Source organism: Anser cygnoides, chromosome 35 (genome assembly GCF_040182565.1).
Source record: "Anser cygnoides isolate HZ-2024a breed goose chromosome 35, Taihu_goose_T2T_genome, whole genome shotgun sequence".
In the NCBI taxonomy this organism is placed as follows: domain Eukaryota; kingdom Metazoa; phylum Chordata; class Aves; order Anseriformes; family Anatidae; genus Anser; species Anser cygnoides.
In genome coordinates this window covers 1,118,314-1,134,928 of record NC_089907.1, presented here as the reverse complement: position 1 = coordinate 1,134,928, position 16,615 = coordinate 1,118,314, and the positions used below count along the sequence as shown (strand labels likewise).

The following is a 16,615-nucleotide window of genomic DNA, read 5'->3' as shown; positions in this document are numbered from 1 at the left end:
TCCCCCCCCTGTTTATACACTGCCTTCAGCTACTGGAAGGCCGCAATGAGGTCTCCCTGGAGCCTTCTCTTCTTCAAGCTAAACAAGCCCAGTTTCCGCCACCTTTATGCATAGGAGAGGTGCTCCAGCCCTCTGATCATCTTAGTGGCCCTCCAAATGCTCTCATCTCCTCTGTTTATGTCATTTAAGGATTACCTCCATCCCCCAAACCCGTGGTGATCTCTCAGCTTGAAGAAGGGGAAGATCCCTGGATCCCAGATCTGCATGGCGTGGAGGATGTGACAGGAGACCTCAGCGCAGGTGAGGTGGTGGAGGAAAGGAGGAGATTGGGGTTGGCAAAAGCCAAGATGAGAGGATCAGAGATCTCTGCCTGGGCAATATTATGGGCACTATGGGCTGGTTCTGGATTTCCTCTGTCATCCAGCAGGTGACAGGATCCCAAAAGCAAAGGAGACTCTTCAGAAAAGTGGCATGGCCCAAAGGCAGTTGAATGGTGACTCTGTGGGAAAAATCAGGAGGGGCGTCCAAAAGGGCCTGGAGCATGGAAAGCATCTCAAGAAGCCACTGAAAACCCATCCAGGAAATCGAGCAAGGAATCCCCTAGATGGCAGCAAAGGTCAAAAAGAGCCTAAAGAACTGACAAAGAAGCAAGGCTGCCAGAAGAAAATGGAGAACCAATGTGATGAGTGTGGAAGAATCTTTAAAAGTCATTCCCATCTCGTTAAGCACCAGCGCATCCACACAGGAGAGAGACCCTACAAGTGCCCTGAGTGTGGTAAGAGCTTCAGAAGAAACTCTAACCTCACTTACCACCACCGCTCTCACACAGGAGAGAGACCTTACAAGTGCTCACAGTGTGAGAAGAGCTTCAAATGCAGTTCACAGCTCACCTACCACCAGCGCTTTCACACAGGAGAGAGACCCTACAAGTGCTCACAGTGTGAGAAGAGCTTCAGAAGCAGCTCTGAACTCACCTACCATCACCGCTTTCACACAGGAGAGAGACCTTACAAGTGCTCACAGTGTGAGAAGAGCTTCAGAAGAAGAGCAGATCTTACCTACCACCAGCACTTTCACACAGGCGAGAAGCCCTACAAGTGCCCTGAGTGTGGGAAGAGCTTCAGAAGCAGTTCTCAACTCCTTGTACACAAACTGACCCACACAGCAGAGAGACCCTACAAGTGCCCTGATTGTGAGAAGAGCTTCAAAAGCAGTTCTGTACTCGAGTTGCACAAACGGATCCACACAGGAGAGAGACCCTACCAGTGCCCTGAGTGTGGGAAGAGCTTCAGAAGCACTTCTGACTTGATTAAGCACCAGCGCATCCACTCAGGAGAGAGACCCTACAAGTGTCCTGTTTGTGAGAAGAGCTTTCAAAGGAGTTCTGTACTCAATTTGCACAAACGGAATCACACCGAAGAGAGACCCTACAAGTGCCCTGACTGTGAGAAGAGCTTTCAAAAGCAGTTCTGTACTCAAGTTGCACAAACGGATCCACACAGAAGAGAGACCCTACAAGTGCCCTGAGTGTGGTAAGAGCTTCAGAAGAAACTCTAACCTCACTAACCACCAGCGCTCTCACACAGGAGAGAGACCTCACAAGTGCTCACAGTGTGAGAAGAGCTTCAAATGCAGTTCAGATTTCGCCTACCACCAGCGCTCTCACACAGGAGAGAGACCCTACAAGTGCTCACAGTGTGAGAAGAGCTTCAGAAGCAGTTCAGATCTCGCCTACCATCACCGCTTTCACACAGGAGAGAGACCCTACAAGTGCTCACAGTGTGAGAAGAGCTACAGAAGAAGAGCAGATCTCATCTACCACCAGCACTTTCACACAGGAGAGAAGCCCTACAAGTGCCCCGAGTGCGGGAAGAGCTTCAGAAGCAGTTCTCATCTCCTTGTGCACAAACTGACCCACACAGCAGGGAGACCCTACAAGTGCCCTGATTGTGAGAAGAGCTTCAAAAGCAGTTCTGTACTCGAGTTGCACAAACGGATCCACACAGGAGAGAGACCCTACAAGTGCCCTGAGTGTGGGAAGAGCTTCAAAAGCACTTCTGACTTGATTAAACACCAGCGCATCCACACAGGAGAGAGACCCTACAAGTGCCCTGATTGTGAGAAGAGCTTCAAAAGCAGTTCTGTACTCAATTTCCACAAACGGATCCACACAGGAGAGAGACCCTACAAGTGTCCTGTTTGTGAGAAGGGCTTCAAAAGGAGTTCTGTACTCAATTCGCACAAACGGATCCACACAGGAGAGAGACCCTACAAGTGCCCTGATTGTGACAAGAGCTACAAAAGGAGTTCTGTACTCAATTCGCACAAACGGATCCACACAGGAGAGAGACCCTACAGGTGCCCTGAGTGTGAGAAGAGCTTCAAAAGTAGTTCTGTACTCAATTTCCACAAACGGATCCACACAGGAGAGAGACCCTACAAGTGCCCTGATTGTGAGAAGAGCTTCAAAAGGAGTTCTGTACTCAAGTTGCACAAACGGATCCACACAGGAGAGAGACCCTACAAGTGCCCTGATTGTGAGAAGAGCTTCAAAAGGAGTTCTGTACTCAAGTTGCACAAACGGATCCACACAGGAGAGAGACCCTACAAGTGCCCTGATTGTGACAAGAGCTTCAAAAGCGGGTCCGAGGTTATTATCCACCAGCGCATCCACACAGGAGAGAGACCCTACAAGTGCCCTGACTGTGCAAAGGGCTTCAAAAGCAGTTCTGAACTTATATCCCACAAGCGCGTCCACAAAGGAGACAAGCCGTAGTAGTGCCCTGAGTGTGGGTCGAGCTTCTGCCAGAGCTCGAACCTGGTCCCCCAATTCTAGATCCACACAGAAGAGAGCCTTACAAATACCTTGAGCAGAGGAAGAGCCCTGTGGCAAACTCATCTACAAAAACCCTCCCCCGAAACTGCAGATCAAAGCTCCCTCCCCTGAAACTTGGCTGAGAGCAGAGAGAGAGAAACCCTGTCCCTAGTGTGGGCATCCAACGATGGCTGTTGGGCAGATCCAATCCCCTCTTCCCTTCCTTATTCTTCTGTTTATCGCTGCGTAAAATATTCTCTGGGATTCCTGACTTTCACGTCACCTTTTTTCTAAACTGCATTGTACTGAGGAGCTTATGTTGGTTAGTGATCTCCCTGCCCCTGTCTCAACCCATGAGCTGTGAGCTTTTTCTTGTTCCAGAGTATTTTCTTCCCCTAAGCCATTTAAGAAGAGCACTGAATGAGCCCAGTGCCTAAGCTGGTGGAAATGCTGACCATGCCTGAGGGAGGACCAGCAGCTGGCTGTAAAATGGGCCTTCATTTGCAGGCAGATCCTGAACAAAAGCTATTTTATAGAACAAAGAAAGTCAAGTGCTCTAGTTAAGGAGGTAGCACAACCCCCCCCACCCCCCCCCCCCCCCCCGGAACAAGCAAGCAAGGAAACCATGTGCTGGCAGAACAAAAGGTAACATCAGAAGAGCCACTAGAGGAAGATCTTGCCTGCTGGATCCCCTAAAGACATGTAGGGGGTGGAGAGGAAAATTCCTTACCCGGAGGTTTTAGCTTGAGAGAGAGAACAGGAGGCAGGCGAATTTTTATAGCATGCAGGAATCCATACATGCAGAGGTATGGACTCTGGTCATTTGATGTCAGGTGGGGAGAGGAGGAAGGTCATAGAAATATAGTCTCAGATATATTATTACAGAGATGTTATAGAACATGCCTTGAAACAGCTGCTTCCCTCCTTGTACCTGATTTGGCCTGGACAAACTTGTTGTTCTGGGCAAGAGGTGGAACCAGGACCGGGATCCTGCCTGGGGTAAAGCTTTCCTGGTTCTGAAAGAGTTTGCTCCTGTCATCTGTCCTCCTGGTCCTGCTGGCAGTGGGCAGAAGAGCTTCCTTTAGGACTGGGACAGCCTCACAAAGTATCAGAAAATGTCTAAAAGCAGACAGCAAAGAGAAAAGGGGAGGGGAACATAAATAAAAACTAAATAGAAACAATGCAGCGTGATGAGAATGAATTTGTCCCCTCCATTAAAAAGAAAATAAAATACAGAGAAGCAATGCCATGGAGAGTGAGTGGTGGCTTGGAGGAATCAAGTGCTGCTGCAAAAATTGTCTTGTGCCCTGCACACCAGGCATCTGACCTGTCTTTCCTCTAAAAAAAAATAGTCTAGTCCAAGGCTCATGAAACAACACTGCAGATCCAGAGCCTTCCTGCTGAGGACTTGCACCCGCTTTTACAGGGCCCAGCTAATCTCTTGGCTGCAGCCAGGAGAGGAGCAGCGAGCAATGAGCTGCATGCTTTGGGTCGGGACAGCTATCTCCCACCCTTGAACAGCAAGATGGGTCAGATCCTGCTTTTCCTTTCCCCTTTTGCATCACCTTCCAAGTCTGGTGCTGAACTTTAGATGCTCAGGTGGTGCTAAGCACCATGCCAGTCCCTGCCTCAAAGGGGGGATCTTTGGATCTTCATCTGGATCTTTGGATATCTGTTCATTGTCTAGGTTACTATAAATCACCTCCATCACAGCTAATTGCCTCAGGTACTGCATACCTCTCTCCATGGTGGTCCACTTGCCTGACTGACATACAACATCTTACTTGAAGGGATACTTTTCCTTCACGCCTGACAGGGGTTGCCTTCAGAGGCTCTTTCTATCTGTTTTTCCTCCTGTTTTTGTGATGGCTCTGCTTTAGAGCAGCCTGCCCCTTCCACTTCTCCCTCCCAGAGCCTTTTAGGAGAAGCTTCTTCCCTTACTAAATGAACTGACTTCCTCTTCCATTGTTTCATCTTGACTATAGGGGTGACTAATACCATCCATTGGTCTTTTGGTTTTGCTACTCTGTTATCTGGACATCAGATTCAGAGACTTCCTCCTCCCCCTGAAGGTGCTGAATAGTGTTTGCTATTGTTAGGTAGGCGCAGACCAGATCCCAGCACAGTGCAGCAAGCTGTAACTCTCTGGCGTTGCTGAGGTCAGGGAATACTTTTTTTAAAACATTCTTTCATTTTGGGGGGATTCCACACTTGTTCACTGGTGAAGCTCAAATAGATAGCCATGACACAAGTTGTGGATGTCCCATCCCTGGAAGTGTTTAAGGCTAGGTTGGATGGGGCTTTGAGTAACCTTGTCTAGTGGAAGGTGTCCATGCCAATGGCAGAGGGTTTGGAATTAGATGATCTTTAAGGTCCTTTCCAACCCAAACCATTCTATGATTCTATGACAGGTACCTGCCCATATTCTCCTTGCCACCCACCACCACACTGCCTTGGGGCAGATTCCTGGGTGGTATTCTTAAATAATTGTTTAACCTTAGGAAAAAACAAACATATTCTGGAGACTTAGAAATAGGAACATGTTGGTTACGCAAGGACAGTCAAAATATTCAAAAGCTATTGTGATTAGCCCATAGGATAAGGAGGAAGAGGTACCATACCTTATATTCTCCACAAATTGATTCCAGAGGTAAAAAAAAGAGTGCAGTTGTTAATATTCTCCAAAAGGTGGTTCCTGAAGTACAGAGCTGATAGTAATGCAGGGCCTGGATACTGGATCAGGCTCAAGACCAGTGCTTTAAAGCACAGTGAACTGAATAAATAAATAAACCACCACCACCATAACAACAACAACAACAAAACACAGCCTTTAACAGGCTCTCAGATTTAATAAGTAACAAAAGAGAGAAAGTGGCACAGTTCATATAAGACAGGATAAACACAGAACAATATTAACAGCAAACTGGTCAATATCATGAACAACAGCTCCTGGTTAAATATGATAATTGTAAATTCCCTCTAAAGTGCTCTGGTCAAATCTATTGTTATCTTAATCCTTTGAGTCACATGTTGGTCACCAAAAAGGGCTGTGGTGACAACTCTCTCAACTCTTCCTCCTCAAAGGGAGGGCAGGGAGAAAGTATGTTGGGAAAGAAAAGCGCTCACAGGTTGAGGATAAGTTAATTAAAGGGAAAAGAAAAAGGAAAACAACAACAACAACAAACAAGCAAAGGCCACACAGGAGAAAAGAGAGAGAGAAAACAATTATTCTCTACTTCCCATCAAGGAGAGATGCTCAGCCATGTCTTTGGAAGCAGAGCCTCAATATGCATAGCAGTATTGTGGAAGTATCACGTTTTCACAAGATGTTTTCATAACGAGAGTTCCCCCTCTTCCGCCCCCTTTTCCAGATTTTATTGCTGAGTATGACATCATATGGTATGGAATATCCCTTCGGTCAGTTTAGGTCAGCTGCCCTGGTGATGTCCCCTCCCCACCTCTTGCCCACCCCCAGCCTTCTGGCTTTGGGGGGCTGGAGGGAATCTTGATGCTGTGCCAGTATTGCTCAGCAATAAATAAAGCATTGGTGTGACACTTCTAGCTACAAGTGCAGAGCACAGCAGTGTATGGGCAGCTGCAGGGAAAGTTAGCTCCAACACTGCCAGACCCAGTACAAATGCATGCACGATGCATGGGGGTTGACTTGCTGGAAAACAGCTCTGGAACTCAGCGGGTTCCTCTGATGGAATGTCCTGGGTTGATCTGCTGGAAAGCAGCTCTGGGATGGACCTCGGAGCCCTGGTGGGCAACGGGTTAACTATGAGCCCACAATGTGTCCTTGTGGCCAAGAAGGCCAATGGTATCCTGGGGTGCATTAGGAAGAGTTAGGCTTGCTGTTGCCAGCAGATCCAGAGGGGTTATCCTGCCCCTCAACTCAGCCCTGGTAAGGCTACCTCTGGAATACTGGGTCCAGTTCTGGGCTCCCCAGTACAAGAGAGACCTGGAGCTCCTGCAGAGAGTTCAGTGGAGGGCTACTAAGATGAGAGCACTAGAGCATCTGTCATATGAGGAGAGGCTGAGAGAGCTGGGCCTGTTTAGCCTGGGGAAGAGGATATCAATATCCTAATATATCAATATCTTAAAGGGAGGGTGTCAAGATGATAGGGCCAGACTCTTATTCAGCGGCTCCCAGTGACAGGAAGAGAACCAAGAGGCACAAACTGAAACACAAAGTTCCATCTGAGTATGAGGAAAAAATTCTTTACTGTGCTGGTGACAGAGCAGGTTGACAGAGAGGCTGTGGAGTCTCCTGTGGAGATATTCAAAACCCGCCTGGATGTGACCCTGCACAACATGTTCTTGGTGACCGTGCTTTAACAGGGGAGTTGGACTGGATGGTCTTCAGAGGTCCCTTCTAACCTCCACCATCCTGTGTTCCTGTGAGGGCGTTCGGGGTCCTGGAGGTCCCAGGCCTGGGGCTCCCCTGGCCGCGCCGCCCTCACCCCGCACCGCTTCCAGCAGGAGAGGAGGAGAGGGGTGCTTGGTGATGAGGAAGGGAGCCAGGGGCTGGGCTAGGGCCACGAGGTGGGGCAGGGACGTGTGGGGGCGAGCACACAGGGCAGGTTGGGAATGGGATGCCCCTTGGCCGTAGGGTGTCTTGGAGGGCTTGCTGGGACCCCGAGTGCTGGGGAATTGGGGTGGCTCTTGGCTGTCCCCTCCTGCAGCAGGTGGGGGCACCCACAGCTGTAGTTGTTCCCCGACATCCAGAGGCTGGTGGCCTTCGTGTCCCTCCCTTGCAATGGGGTTTGCTCTGCACCCACTGGTAGGGAGCACTGGGGCCTGTGACCAGCCTTTGGGGGGCACAGTGCTCCATGTGCCTTGAGGGGGGACTGTCCACCAGATCCTTCTGTCTCTCTTGCTCCTGTGTGGCCTGCTTGTCCCCCACTGGCCTGGCCCCGCTTTGTCACCTCTGTTAATGCAGGTGAGTTGCAGACAGAGCAGGGAGCCTCAGCATCGGGCGGGGCATCAGATGAGGGATTGCTGGGGGTCCTGCCCGGACACAGCACCTTTCCTGCAAGGGGGGACCAGTGTGAGCTGTGCTTGCTGTCCAAGGGGACTCTGTCCCTGTGGCTGGAGCCCTCACCTGTACCTCCACCACCAAGCAGCACCGATGGCAATGGCAACAGCAAGGACCAGCACCACGATGACAATGATGACGGTGGGAGTCACAATGGGGTTTTCTGGCACGGGGAGAGAGCGGAGAGCAGACATGAGCACACGGAAACACCAGAGTGGGAGCCACCCCCACCCCCCATCCCCAGCACCTACCCCAGGGGATGAGGAGGCTGCGGGTGCCCAGGCTGCGGTGGCGAACGCGGCAGGCGTAGCTGTGCCCATCACGGGGGGCCACGGTCAGGACGCTGTAGACCTGGTAGGTGAGGTTGGCGTTGGGCAAGACAGCGCTGGTGTTCAGGGCCGGACCCGGCGGCACCTCGTGGCCGTCCCGCAGCCAGGCCACGCTGATGGGCCGCGGGTAGAAGCCGGTGATGCGGCAAACCAGCAGGAGCTGGGCTGGGCCAGCCGTGCGGGCAAAGACGGTGGCAGTGGGCGGCTCTGCGGGGCGAGAATGAGGGCCAAGGGGAGCCCAGCAGGGGCACCACTTGGCCCCAGCATGGGGGATGCATTGGTGTGGCCGTGCTGGGGCCACACCATTCTCACCTTGTCTCTCCAGATCTGCCCTCCCATGCCTGCACAGGGCACGGAGGTGACTCGGGCAGGATTTGTAAAGGAGGTGCTCCACCATTTCTGTGACAGCCATCATCCCGTTGAGGGACTGGCCCACCAACTTGGCCAGCAGGGTCGACTGCTGGAGAGCCCAGTACCCTCTCCCCACCTCATACTCTACCAGGTCTCTGCCGCCCTCCCCAACTTTGGCGAAGGCGCGGCTCGTCCCATTGGGGTGAAGCTCACAGCCTGCGCGGAGCTGGAACACCACAGGGTCTGCAAGGGGCAGAGGTAGCAGAGGGGGACTGTGAGCATGGGGACATGGGTGGCCCAAGGTGGGGGCAGCTGGGAAGGTGTGGGCAGGGGCATCATCGGCGGTGGGGTTGTGCTTCCAGGACCCTGCGCACCCTATGAGTTGTCAGGGTAGATCAAGCATAAGGGCTGGGCGTTTGAGCACCACTGTGCCCCCCAGAGTGCTCCCCCAAGTTTCTACTTCCGTGTTGCCCCCAAATTTTCCCTCCATGTTTCTCCTTCCCTGATCAGCGCTGTGCGGGTCCTGCAGCCCTGGTGAGTTTGGCAGCAGCTCCCTGGTCTACAGGGCATTTCAGTACACTGCCTCCACACCCACCAAGTAGCTGGAGCCTCCCTTGCCCTTTGGAGGCTGTCACCCCCCGCCACGACCCTGCAAACCCTGCCCTGGTGGGAAGGGGTGCTGCGTCTGCAGCTCTCCCCGTACTCACATTCCGCCTGCACCTGCTTGACCATCTCGTGCATGAATCGGATCACATTGCGCTCGCCAAGCTTGAAGGAGGACATAAGCTTCGCTACATCACCCTCAGCCATGGCCTGGTGGACCCAGGGGTAGCAGATGTGGACGTTCCAGGTGTCCGGGTCCAGCGAGTAGACGATCATGTCTGCCAGCACAGCCACCCCAGCCACCTCGGTGGAGTCGGCACTGGGGAGGAGGAAGGTCTGGAGCAGCTGGAAAAGCTGTGATTCTGCTGGGAGAGGGGATGGGGCTTCAAGAGAGGGGGGGAGGGGAGATGAGGGATGTACTGTGCCCCACACCACAGTGACCCCCATGCCCAAGGGACCCCTCTGGTCCCACCTGGTTCCCTGCTGTCATGGGAGGACACTCAGGGTGTCCTGGTGCTGTGGCGAAAAGCTCCAGGTGACAGCAGCACCCAAAGCAACCTCTCACCAGGGCAGCTCCCCAGCAAACAGGCACTCCCACAGTACAACGAAGGGCCCAGACCCTCCCCTGGTGCCTGCAGGACAACGCCTTTGAGGGCACCCCGGCACCCCAGGCCTGGCTGGGGATCCCCCAGCCCTATGGCTGCTCAGGCACCGAAGCCCCTGCACCAGTGCTGGGCAGGACAGTGAGCCCAGGCCTGGAGGCACCTCTGGGTGCTGTGGGGTGCAAGCACCCCTTGGTGCTGCGGACTGTCCTCCCCATGCAGGGGAAGGTCTTAGCCATGCCCCCTTGCCAGGGGTACCAGTGGAGTCCTGTAGTGGAGGGATGGGTGGGTGGGGGTGTCCCAGAGCTCCTACTTACCTTCTGGTTCTGCCCATGTCCTGCAGAAGAGAATCAGGAGGAGGAAGAGGAGGTGATGCGGCCGCATGGTGCTCGGGGTGAGGCTGAAGCAGTCAGGGTGGCGGGAGGAGGAAGCACTCATGGGGTCCTGTCAGCAGCACTCCACCAATGGGGCTGAGGCAGGGGTTTTAGGGAGGGCCTGGGCTGGAGGTCGGGGAGTACAGGATGGAGCGGAGCTGAAACGCCTCCATTTTGTGTTCCCCCTGCTCCATCTGTACCCCTAGAGGAGGGGACAGTCCCGTGCCACCTGCTTCACCCTGGGAATGGGGCTGCCCAGGGAGGGGGCGATGAGCAACCACAGCCTCACACACCCACACACCCCAACCAGTGGCAGAGGGTCCCCGCTCGGGTCAGGGCAATCGTGCCAAAACTGGGGTGCTGCAGCGCCTGTCGGGTGCTGGGCACGGGGACAATGCGGTGACAAGGGACAGCCACGCCCCCAGCCCATCTCCCTCACTGCTCCTATCTGCCATCCCCAGGCACGTTCCCCCAGCTTGCAGTTTCTCTTCCCCTTTCACAGGGGCCCCATGCGGGGGGCAAAGGCAGAACTGAAACACAGGCAGGGGGAAGTTTGTCCCTCTCCGGCTGAGGGCGGGTGGTCCCAGTGCTGTCGCCCCCCAAGGCCCCTTGGTACCCTGGGGGAACCACCTGGATCCCTGAGGGACTGCTGGGCTCCTGTGAACAGCTCTAGTGTGGTACCAGTGACCCCAGGAAGCTCAGCCTCCAGGCAGGGCACCCTATCACCCTCCAGGCACAACTGGGGCTGGTAGTCCTTGCTTGGATGTCCCCTGCTGTGGTGGTGGCACAGGGACAGCCCATCCAGGGCTGCTGCGGGCTGAGCTCTGGCACCCCGTGACACTGAGTCAGGCCAAGGATGGGGGGATGCTGTGATGGCCCCGTGGGCTCAGGCGTGGCCCCAAAGCTCCCGCTTCCTCCAAGGCTCACTCACTGCAGTGTTCCCCAGGGGATGGCCGTTCCTGCAATGTCCCCGTCCCTCCTGACAGGGCCACCAGTGCCTGGCAGGGAGGAGAGAGACCAGCTGCTGGGATGCCAAAGAGCGGCCGTGGTGCAGCTGGCGAGGGAGGGAGCAGGGGGATGGTGGTCCCTGCAGTCCCCTCAGGTGATGGCTGATCTTCAAAGCCCCCCTTCAAGCGGCCACCGGTCCCCTCAGTCTCCTCAGGGCCTCAAACCCTCAGCTCAGGTGGCTGCTGGTGCCTGAAGTCCCCTCAGGTGACCGGCGGTCCCCACAGGACCTCCTCGATGACCGTTCCTCTTCGCATTACCCTCCGCTGACCGCTGCTCCCTGCAGTCCCCTCAGTGCTTGGCTCAGGGGATTGGGGACCCTTGGCGCAAGGCCAAGCTTTGCCCCCCTCATTGTCTTGGGATGCAATGGCAGCCCTAGGAGAACCCACCCAGCCCCCTAGACCTGGCAGCCCTGGGTGTCCCAGCCCAGCTCTTGACACCTTAGGGCCCACCCCGAAACCTCAACGCCAGCTCCATTGGCTGTCAGGGCACCCAGTGCCACCCAGTGCCACCACTGATGTCAGAGTCACCCTGGGGAGAAGTGAGCAGCCCACACAGCTCCATCTTCCAACTGCTGTGTTTGCCTGTGGCCTTGCTGTGGATACCATGCAGCCCCGCTGCCTTCTCCTCTTCCCCATCCTCCTCTTCCCTGGGACGTGGGCAGAGCCAGAGGGTAAGTAGGAGCTCACCCCAACCTGCTCCCCTTCCTCTACTCTCTGTCCAGTTCCACATGTCCTCCTTCACAGGGCCATGGTCAAGCTGGGGGGCCAGAGCTGGGGCTGCTGAAGTGGTGGGGGGCTGCAGGGGACCCCAAGAAGCTGTCGGGGCATGACAAAAGTGGCATCACTTTCCCCAGCTCTCTCCCCCCTCTCCAGCAGGCTCTCACATGCTCCAGCTGCGCCATTTCGTCACCTTCCAAAATGCCACGTCCATGCAAGTGGGGGGGCTTGGCCTCGTGGGGGACATCAACATTGGTTCCCTGGACAGACGCACCGGGGACATCGATTACCACCAACCCTGGCTGCGTCCAGCCCTGCCCAAAGGTGACTGGGATGCCATTGAGAGCTTCATCAAGTCATACCTGTGGGATTTCAACAGCCTGGTGCAGAAGCTCATCAGGCACACCAGGGTGTCCTGTACGTGCCCACAGTTCCCCCCTCCATTTCCAAGTGACCCCTCGGGCATGAGCCAAGGCTGGTGGGCATCTCCACGGGCCAGGCTTCTCCAGAGCCTTTGGGGATGGAGACGCAACTCAGGCAGACCCCTTACGGCTCCCGAGGGGCATGCTGAACACCCCACATATGCCCTCTACCCTCCACATCCTGTCTCCCCCAGACCCTTTCGTCTTCCAGTCCTCCATATGCTGCAAGCTCCAGCCCAACAGGACTACCAGGACCTTCCTTGGCATTGCCTACGAGGGCCAGGACTTGATCTGGTTCCACCTGAACAAGGGAACTTGGGATCGGGTGCCAGATAATGAGATGTCAGCAACTGCTGAGCGTTTGTTGAACAATGCCACCACCCTCAATGAGCTGATACAAGTGCTCCTCAATGTCACCTGTGTTGACATTTTGGAAAGGTTCATTGAGTACGGGAAGGCAAATCTGGAGAGACAAGGTAAGACCCTCCTCAGCCCTGGCACAGCCACCCGAAAGTCCTCCCTCTGAAAACAGGGGTAAGCAGTGCCCCTGCTGGGCTCCCCTTGGCCCTCACTCTCGCCCCGCAGAGCCGCCCACTGCCACCGTCTTTGCCCGCACGGCTGGCCCAGCCCAGCTCCTGCTGGTTTGCCGCATCACCGGCTTCTACCCGCGGCCCATCAGCGTGGCCTGGCTGCGGGACGGCCACGAGGTGCCGCCGGGTCCGGCCCTGAACACCAGCGCTGTCCTGCCCAACGCCGACCTCACCTACCAGATCTACAGCGTCCTGACCGTGCCCCCCCGTGATGGGCACAGCTACGCCTGCCGCGTTCACCACCGCAGCCTGGGCACCCGCAGCCTCCTCATCCCCTGGGGTAGGTGCCTCTGGGATGGGGCTCCTGAGCCGTGCTGATGGAGCAGAGCAGGAGAGCTGACGGGCTTATGTTCCTCAGGGAAATCAAATGCTGGGCTGATCGCAGGGCTTGCGGTTGCTCTGCTGGCAGCTGTGGTTGTGATTGGTGCACTTTGGGTGCGGAGATACAGGTAAGGCCCCTTCTGCCCTGCTGCGTACCTGGGAAATCCCTGCTGGGGAGCTCCCCAGAGCCATCCCACAACCCTCTCCTGTTTTAGGAAGTGCCATTAAACGGAAGAATGGAGCCCAGCAGCTTCCTCCTGAGCACGGCAGCCCTGTCTGCTTCAAAGCCCCACCTTGAGGCACAACCTCCACCTCCCTCTGCTGTGACGAAGCTCCAGGCACCAGCAGGAGCAAGACCGTCTCAGCACGGAGCCACAGCAGGGAAATATGTGGTACTCAAGCTGTGCTGTTATTTGCATAATGGACGAGGATGCAAGTCTGAGACCTCCTCACCTGTTACACATAATCACTTTGTACCTCATGGCACTACCTGTGCACCTGCTGAGGCTCCTTCAGGCACGCCAGTCCCCCACAGCAATTTCTTCCAGGTTCAGTATGATAACGGTACTGTCAGCAGGCAGTACGCTGCACCCCTTCCACTGTCACTTTCTAGATATTTCTGTTAAAAGCTGCTTTCATTAACCATATTCCAGAAATAGCTGTGCTTAACCTGGCCTGTTACACACAGGGTAAGTGCACACAAGTTGTGTTTACGGCACCGAGTAGCACTGCACTCTGAGGTGATCTGAGGGAGCTGCAGGCATGGATAAAACGACAATAAACCACTGATGTTTTTGCCAAGAACACCTGCCTTTTATAAAGGTTTCTGTGGGCTCGGGGAGGGTTTGGCCAGCTTGAGCGTAGCACTGCAGAAATTATCAGGGCTAATTTCAGGGCTTCAGGCTAGTTAACAGAAGCAGTAGAGAAAGGGAGCCGAGCTCTGAAGGGCATCACCACCCGCCAGCCCCGCGGGGCCAAGGATCCCGCAGCTGGGGGGTGCTGGGCCCCAGGCTGGGCTCCCCATGGGGCCGGGAGGCTGCAGCACTGGGCATGCGGGGCCCCGACTGCTGAGAGACCTGGCAGGAAGGGGTGCCCAGAGGAAGAGGGGGGACTGCAGCCCCTGAGGGGACCGCGGGACCCAGTGGGCCCTGAGGGGACTGCGGGGAGCAGCAGTCAGCGGAGGGTAATGCGAAGAGGAATGGTCATCGAGGAGGTCCTGTGGGGACTGCTGCTCACCTGAGGGGACTTCAGGCACCAGCAGCCACCTGAGCTGAGGGTTTGAGGCCCCAAGGAGACTGAGGGGACCGGTGGCCACTTGAAGGGGAGCTTTGAAGATCAGCCATCACTTGAGGGGACTACAGGGACCACCGACCCCCCGCTCCCTCCCTTGCCAGCTGCACCACGGCCGCCCTTTGGCATCCCAGCAGCTGGTCTCTCTCCTCCCTGCCAGGCACTGGTGGCCCTGTCAGGAGGGACAGGGACATTGCAGGAATGGCCATCCCCTGGGGAACACTGGAGTGAGTGAACCCTGGAGGAAGCAGGAGCTTTGGGGCCACATCTGAGCCCACGGGGCCACCACAGCATCCCCCCATCCTTGGCCTGACTCAGTGTCACAGGGTGCCAGAGCTCAGCCCACAGCAGCCCTGGATGGGCTGTCCCTGTGCCACCACCACAGCAGGGGACATCCAAGCAGGGACTACCAGCCCCAGTTGTGCCTGGAGGGTGATGGGGGCTGCGGGGACCAACAGTTACCCGAGCCTAGAGCAGGGATCTCCTGCCCTGGGGGTACTTGGAGCCGTACCAGGTCCCTGTCCTAGCATGTGGGTTGAGAGGCAGCATGGCCAGGGCCCTGTGGTGTTGAGGAGGTGTGGGGTAGCCTCAAGAGCCTCCCAGTATGGGTGGGTCTCCCCACTCACACCCCCCTGTCATACACGGGCAATGTGGCAGGGCGCTGAGCTCTGCTCAGTGGGATGGGGGGGTCATGGGGCATAGAGGCGAGAATCGTGGTGTAGTCCTGGGGGTACCATAGGGCCGGGGTCACTCCATGACCCCCAAATGTCTCCAGCAGCCACCTGCCCTCAGGCTGTTGTTGGAAGCCAAAGAAATTCCTCAACAAGAGCAGTGGGGCTGGGCCAGAGCAGTTTCTCTCCCACATAGGGCTGCACCCCCCCCCACATGCCCAGCTCAACATCTGCCCTACATCCTCCTATGCAAACCGTGCCCCCCCTACACTGTGCTCACCAGCTCCACACAAGCCCCATGTGCCCCCAGCTCTTCACATGCCCATGGACACCCAGCCCCAAATGTGTTAATACCCCCCCCAGCCTCTCTTTCTCCCCCCAGCCCCATATGTGCCCATGCCCCACAACTTCCCTCGTGTTCTCCAGCCCCACACAAGCCCCATGCGTCCTCCCAAGCCCCACGTGCCCTGTGCCACCTCCTAGCCCCGTATGTGCCCCGCTGCCCTCTCCACATCCTATACTCACCAGCCCTGCACGTGAACCCCAGCACCTCACATGTCCTATGCCCCCCCTCACCCCCCCAGCCCCACACGTGACCCCCAGCCCCGCCGGGTTGGGCCCGCCCGGCCGGAGGCGAAGAGCAAAACACGATTTCACGCCAGCAAACCCGGGCGTCCGGCCCCCCCGGCTCTGCCCCACACCCCCAGGCCCTAGGGACCCAGACATCCATCCTCCCCCACAACTGCTCTGCCCCACAACTCCAGCCTTGGGGGACGCAGGCATGTGGAGAACCCTGCCCTGCACCTCACACCCCACTGTCCCTCAGGGACTCAGGCGCCCGGGTGTCTCCAGCCCCCACGCAGTGGACCCAAGCCGAGCCTACTCCCCCTGCCCCGTGTCCCGCAGCAACAACAACAACAGCGGGGGGGGGAACATGGAAGGGGGGGCCCAGGGCCAAGCTGAGTCATGGCCCCACCCGGCCCCGTCTGTGGCGCAGCCCCACGGCATGGTCCCGCAGCACAGTCCCACAGCCTTCCCCCCTCAAGGCATAGCCCCATAGCACAGCTTGGTCCTACAGCCCCGAGGCTTGGCCCCATAGCAAAGCTCTGCAGTCCCACAGCACAGCACTGCAGCACAGCCCCATGGCCCAGCTCATCCCCCCCCCCCCCCCCCCCCCCCCCCAAACCCAGCACACTCTGTAGCCAAGCCCACAGTGTGGCCCCAGGGCATGGTCCCCCCCTGCCCATGGCCTGGCCCCACTGCACCACTGCATTGGGGATGGGACAGGGACAGGCCCGGCAAGACCCGCTTCGTGTTTGTGCCTCCCTGAGCCAGCACTGCCCTAGGTCCGTGGGGCAGGACCTGGAGCTGTGGGACGGCATCCAGAGCCATGGGGTAGCTGGGGCTGGGGGGACACAGAGGGAGGGGGGATTGCGGTTACTGGGAGCACTGGGAGCCATGGGGCAGGTGGCAATGAGTTACTAG

General features: G+C 56.5%; 3 protein-coding genes across 6 annotated transcripts in view; 2 read left to right on the top strand and 1 right to left on the bottom strand.

Moving 5' to 3' along the window:
• Nucleotides 1-2,900, top strand: part of LOC106049855 (zinc finger protein 208-like) — a 29,676-nt gene extending 26,776 nt beyond the window's left edge. Inside the window, 2 exon segments of the mRNA XM_066986899.1 lie at nt 674-1,457; nt 1,459-2,900. Of these exon segments, the coding sequence (XP_066843000.1) occupies nt 674-1,457; nt 1,459-2,836 (2,162 nt within the window). The 3' untranslated portion in view covers nt 2,837-2,900.
• Nucleotides 2,901-7,016: 4,116 nt separating this feature from the next.
• On the bottom strand, nt 7,017-15,702 carry LOC106049857 (T-cell surface glycoprotein CD1b-3-like). Of its 4 annotated transcripts, XM_048056014.2 has the most exons (7): nt 15,656-15,702; nt 10,056-10,238; nt 9,241-9,519; nt 8,495-8,776; nt 8,105-8,389; nt 7,920-8,016; nt 7,017-7,847 (listed from the first exon to the last, which is right to left on the bottom strand). In XM_048056014.2, exons 2-7 carry the CDS (start codon nt 10,174-10,176, stop codon nt 7,802-7,804), a joined length of 1,110 nt encoding a protein of 369 aa, XP_047911971.1. In that variant the 5' UTR covers nt 10,177-10,238; nt 15,656-15,702; the 3' UTR covers nt 7,017-7,801. The 4 variants fall into 4 exon arrangements, with proteins under 4 accessions (XP_047911971.1, XP_013057739.2, XP_013057741.2 ...); XM_013202285.3 differs by lacking the exon at nt 15,656-15,702 and having other exon boundaries at nt 7,926-8,016; nt 10,056-10,750; XM_013202287.3 differs by lacking the exon at nt 15,656-15,702 and having other exon boundaries at nt 9,241-9,498; nt 10,056-10,750.
• On the top strand, nt 10,796-14,170 carry LOC106049853 (antigen-presenting glycoprotein CD1d-like). The gene is made up of 6 exons (XM_066986797.1): nt 10,796-11,790; nt 11,996-12,253; nt 12,453-12,734; nt 12,844-13,128; nt 13,207-13,297; nt 13,385-14,170. Exons 1-6 carry the CDS (start codon nt 11,484-11,486, stop codon nt 13,395-13,397), a joined length of 1,236 nt encoding a protein of 411 aa, XP_066842898.1. The 5' UTR covers nt 10,796-11,483; the 3' UTR covers nt 13,398-14,170.
• Nucleotides 15,703-16,615: the final 913 nt, after the last annotated feature.

Coding starts and splice junctions, on each gene's coding strand:
- LOC106049857 (XM_048056014.2), bottom strand. CDS start 10,176: ATGAGTGCTTCCTCCTCCCGCCACCCTGACTGCTTCAGCCTCACCCCG. Junction 8,777..9,240: donor CAAGCAGGTGCAGGCGGAAT/GTGAGTACGGGG, acceptor TGCCCCTTGCAG/ACCCTGTGGTGTTCCAGCTC. Junction 8,017..8,104: donor CAGCCTCCTCATCCCCTGGG/GTAGGTGCTGGG, acceptor TCCCCGTGCCAG/AAAACCCCATTGTGACTCCC.
- LOC106049853 (XM_066986797.1), top strand. CDS start 11,484: ATGGCAGCCCTAGGAGAACCCACCCAGCCCCCTAGACCTGGCAGCCCT. Junction 11,791..11,995: donor GACGTGGGCAGAGCCAGAGG/GTAAGTAGGAGC, acceptor CCTCTCCAGCAG/GCTCTCACATGCTCCAGCTG. Junction 12,254..12,452: donor CAGGCACACCAGGGTGTCCT/GTACGTGCCCAC, acceptor TGTCTCCCCCAG/ACCCTTTCGTCTTCCAGTCC.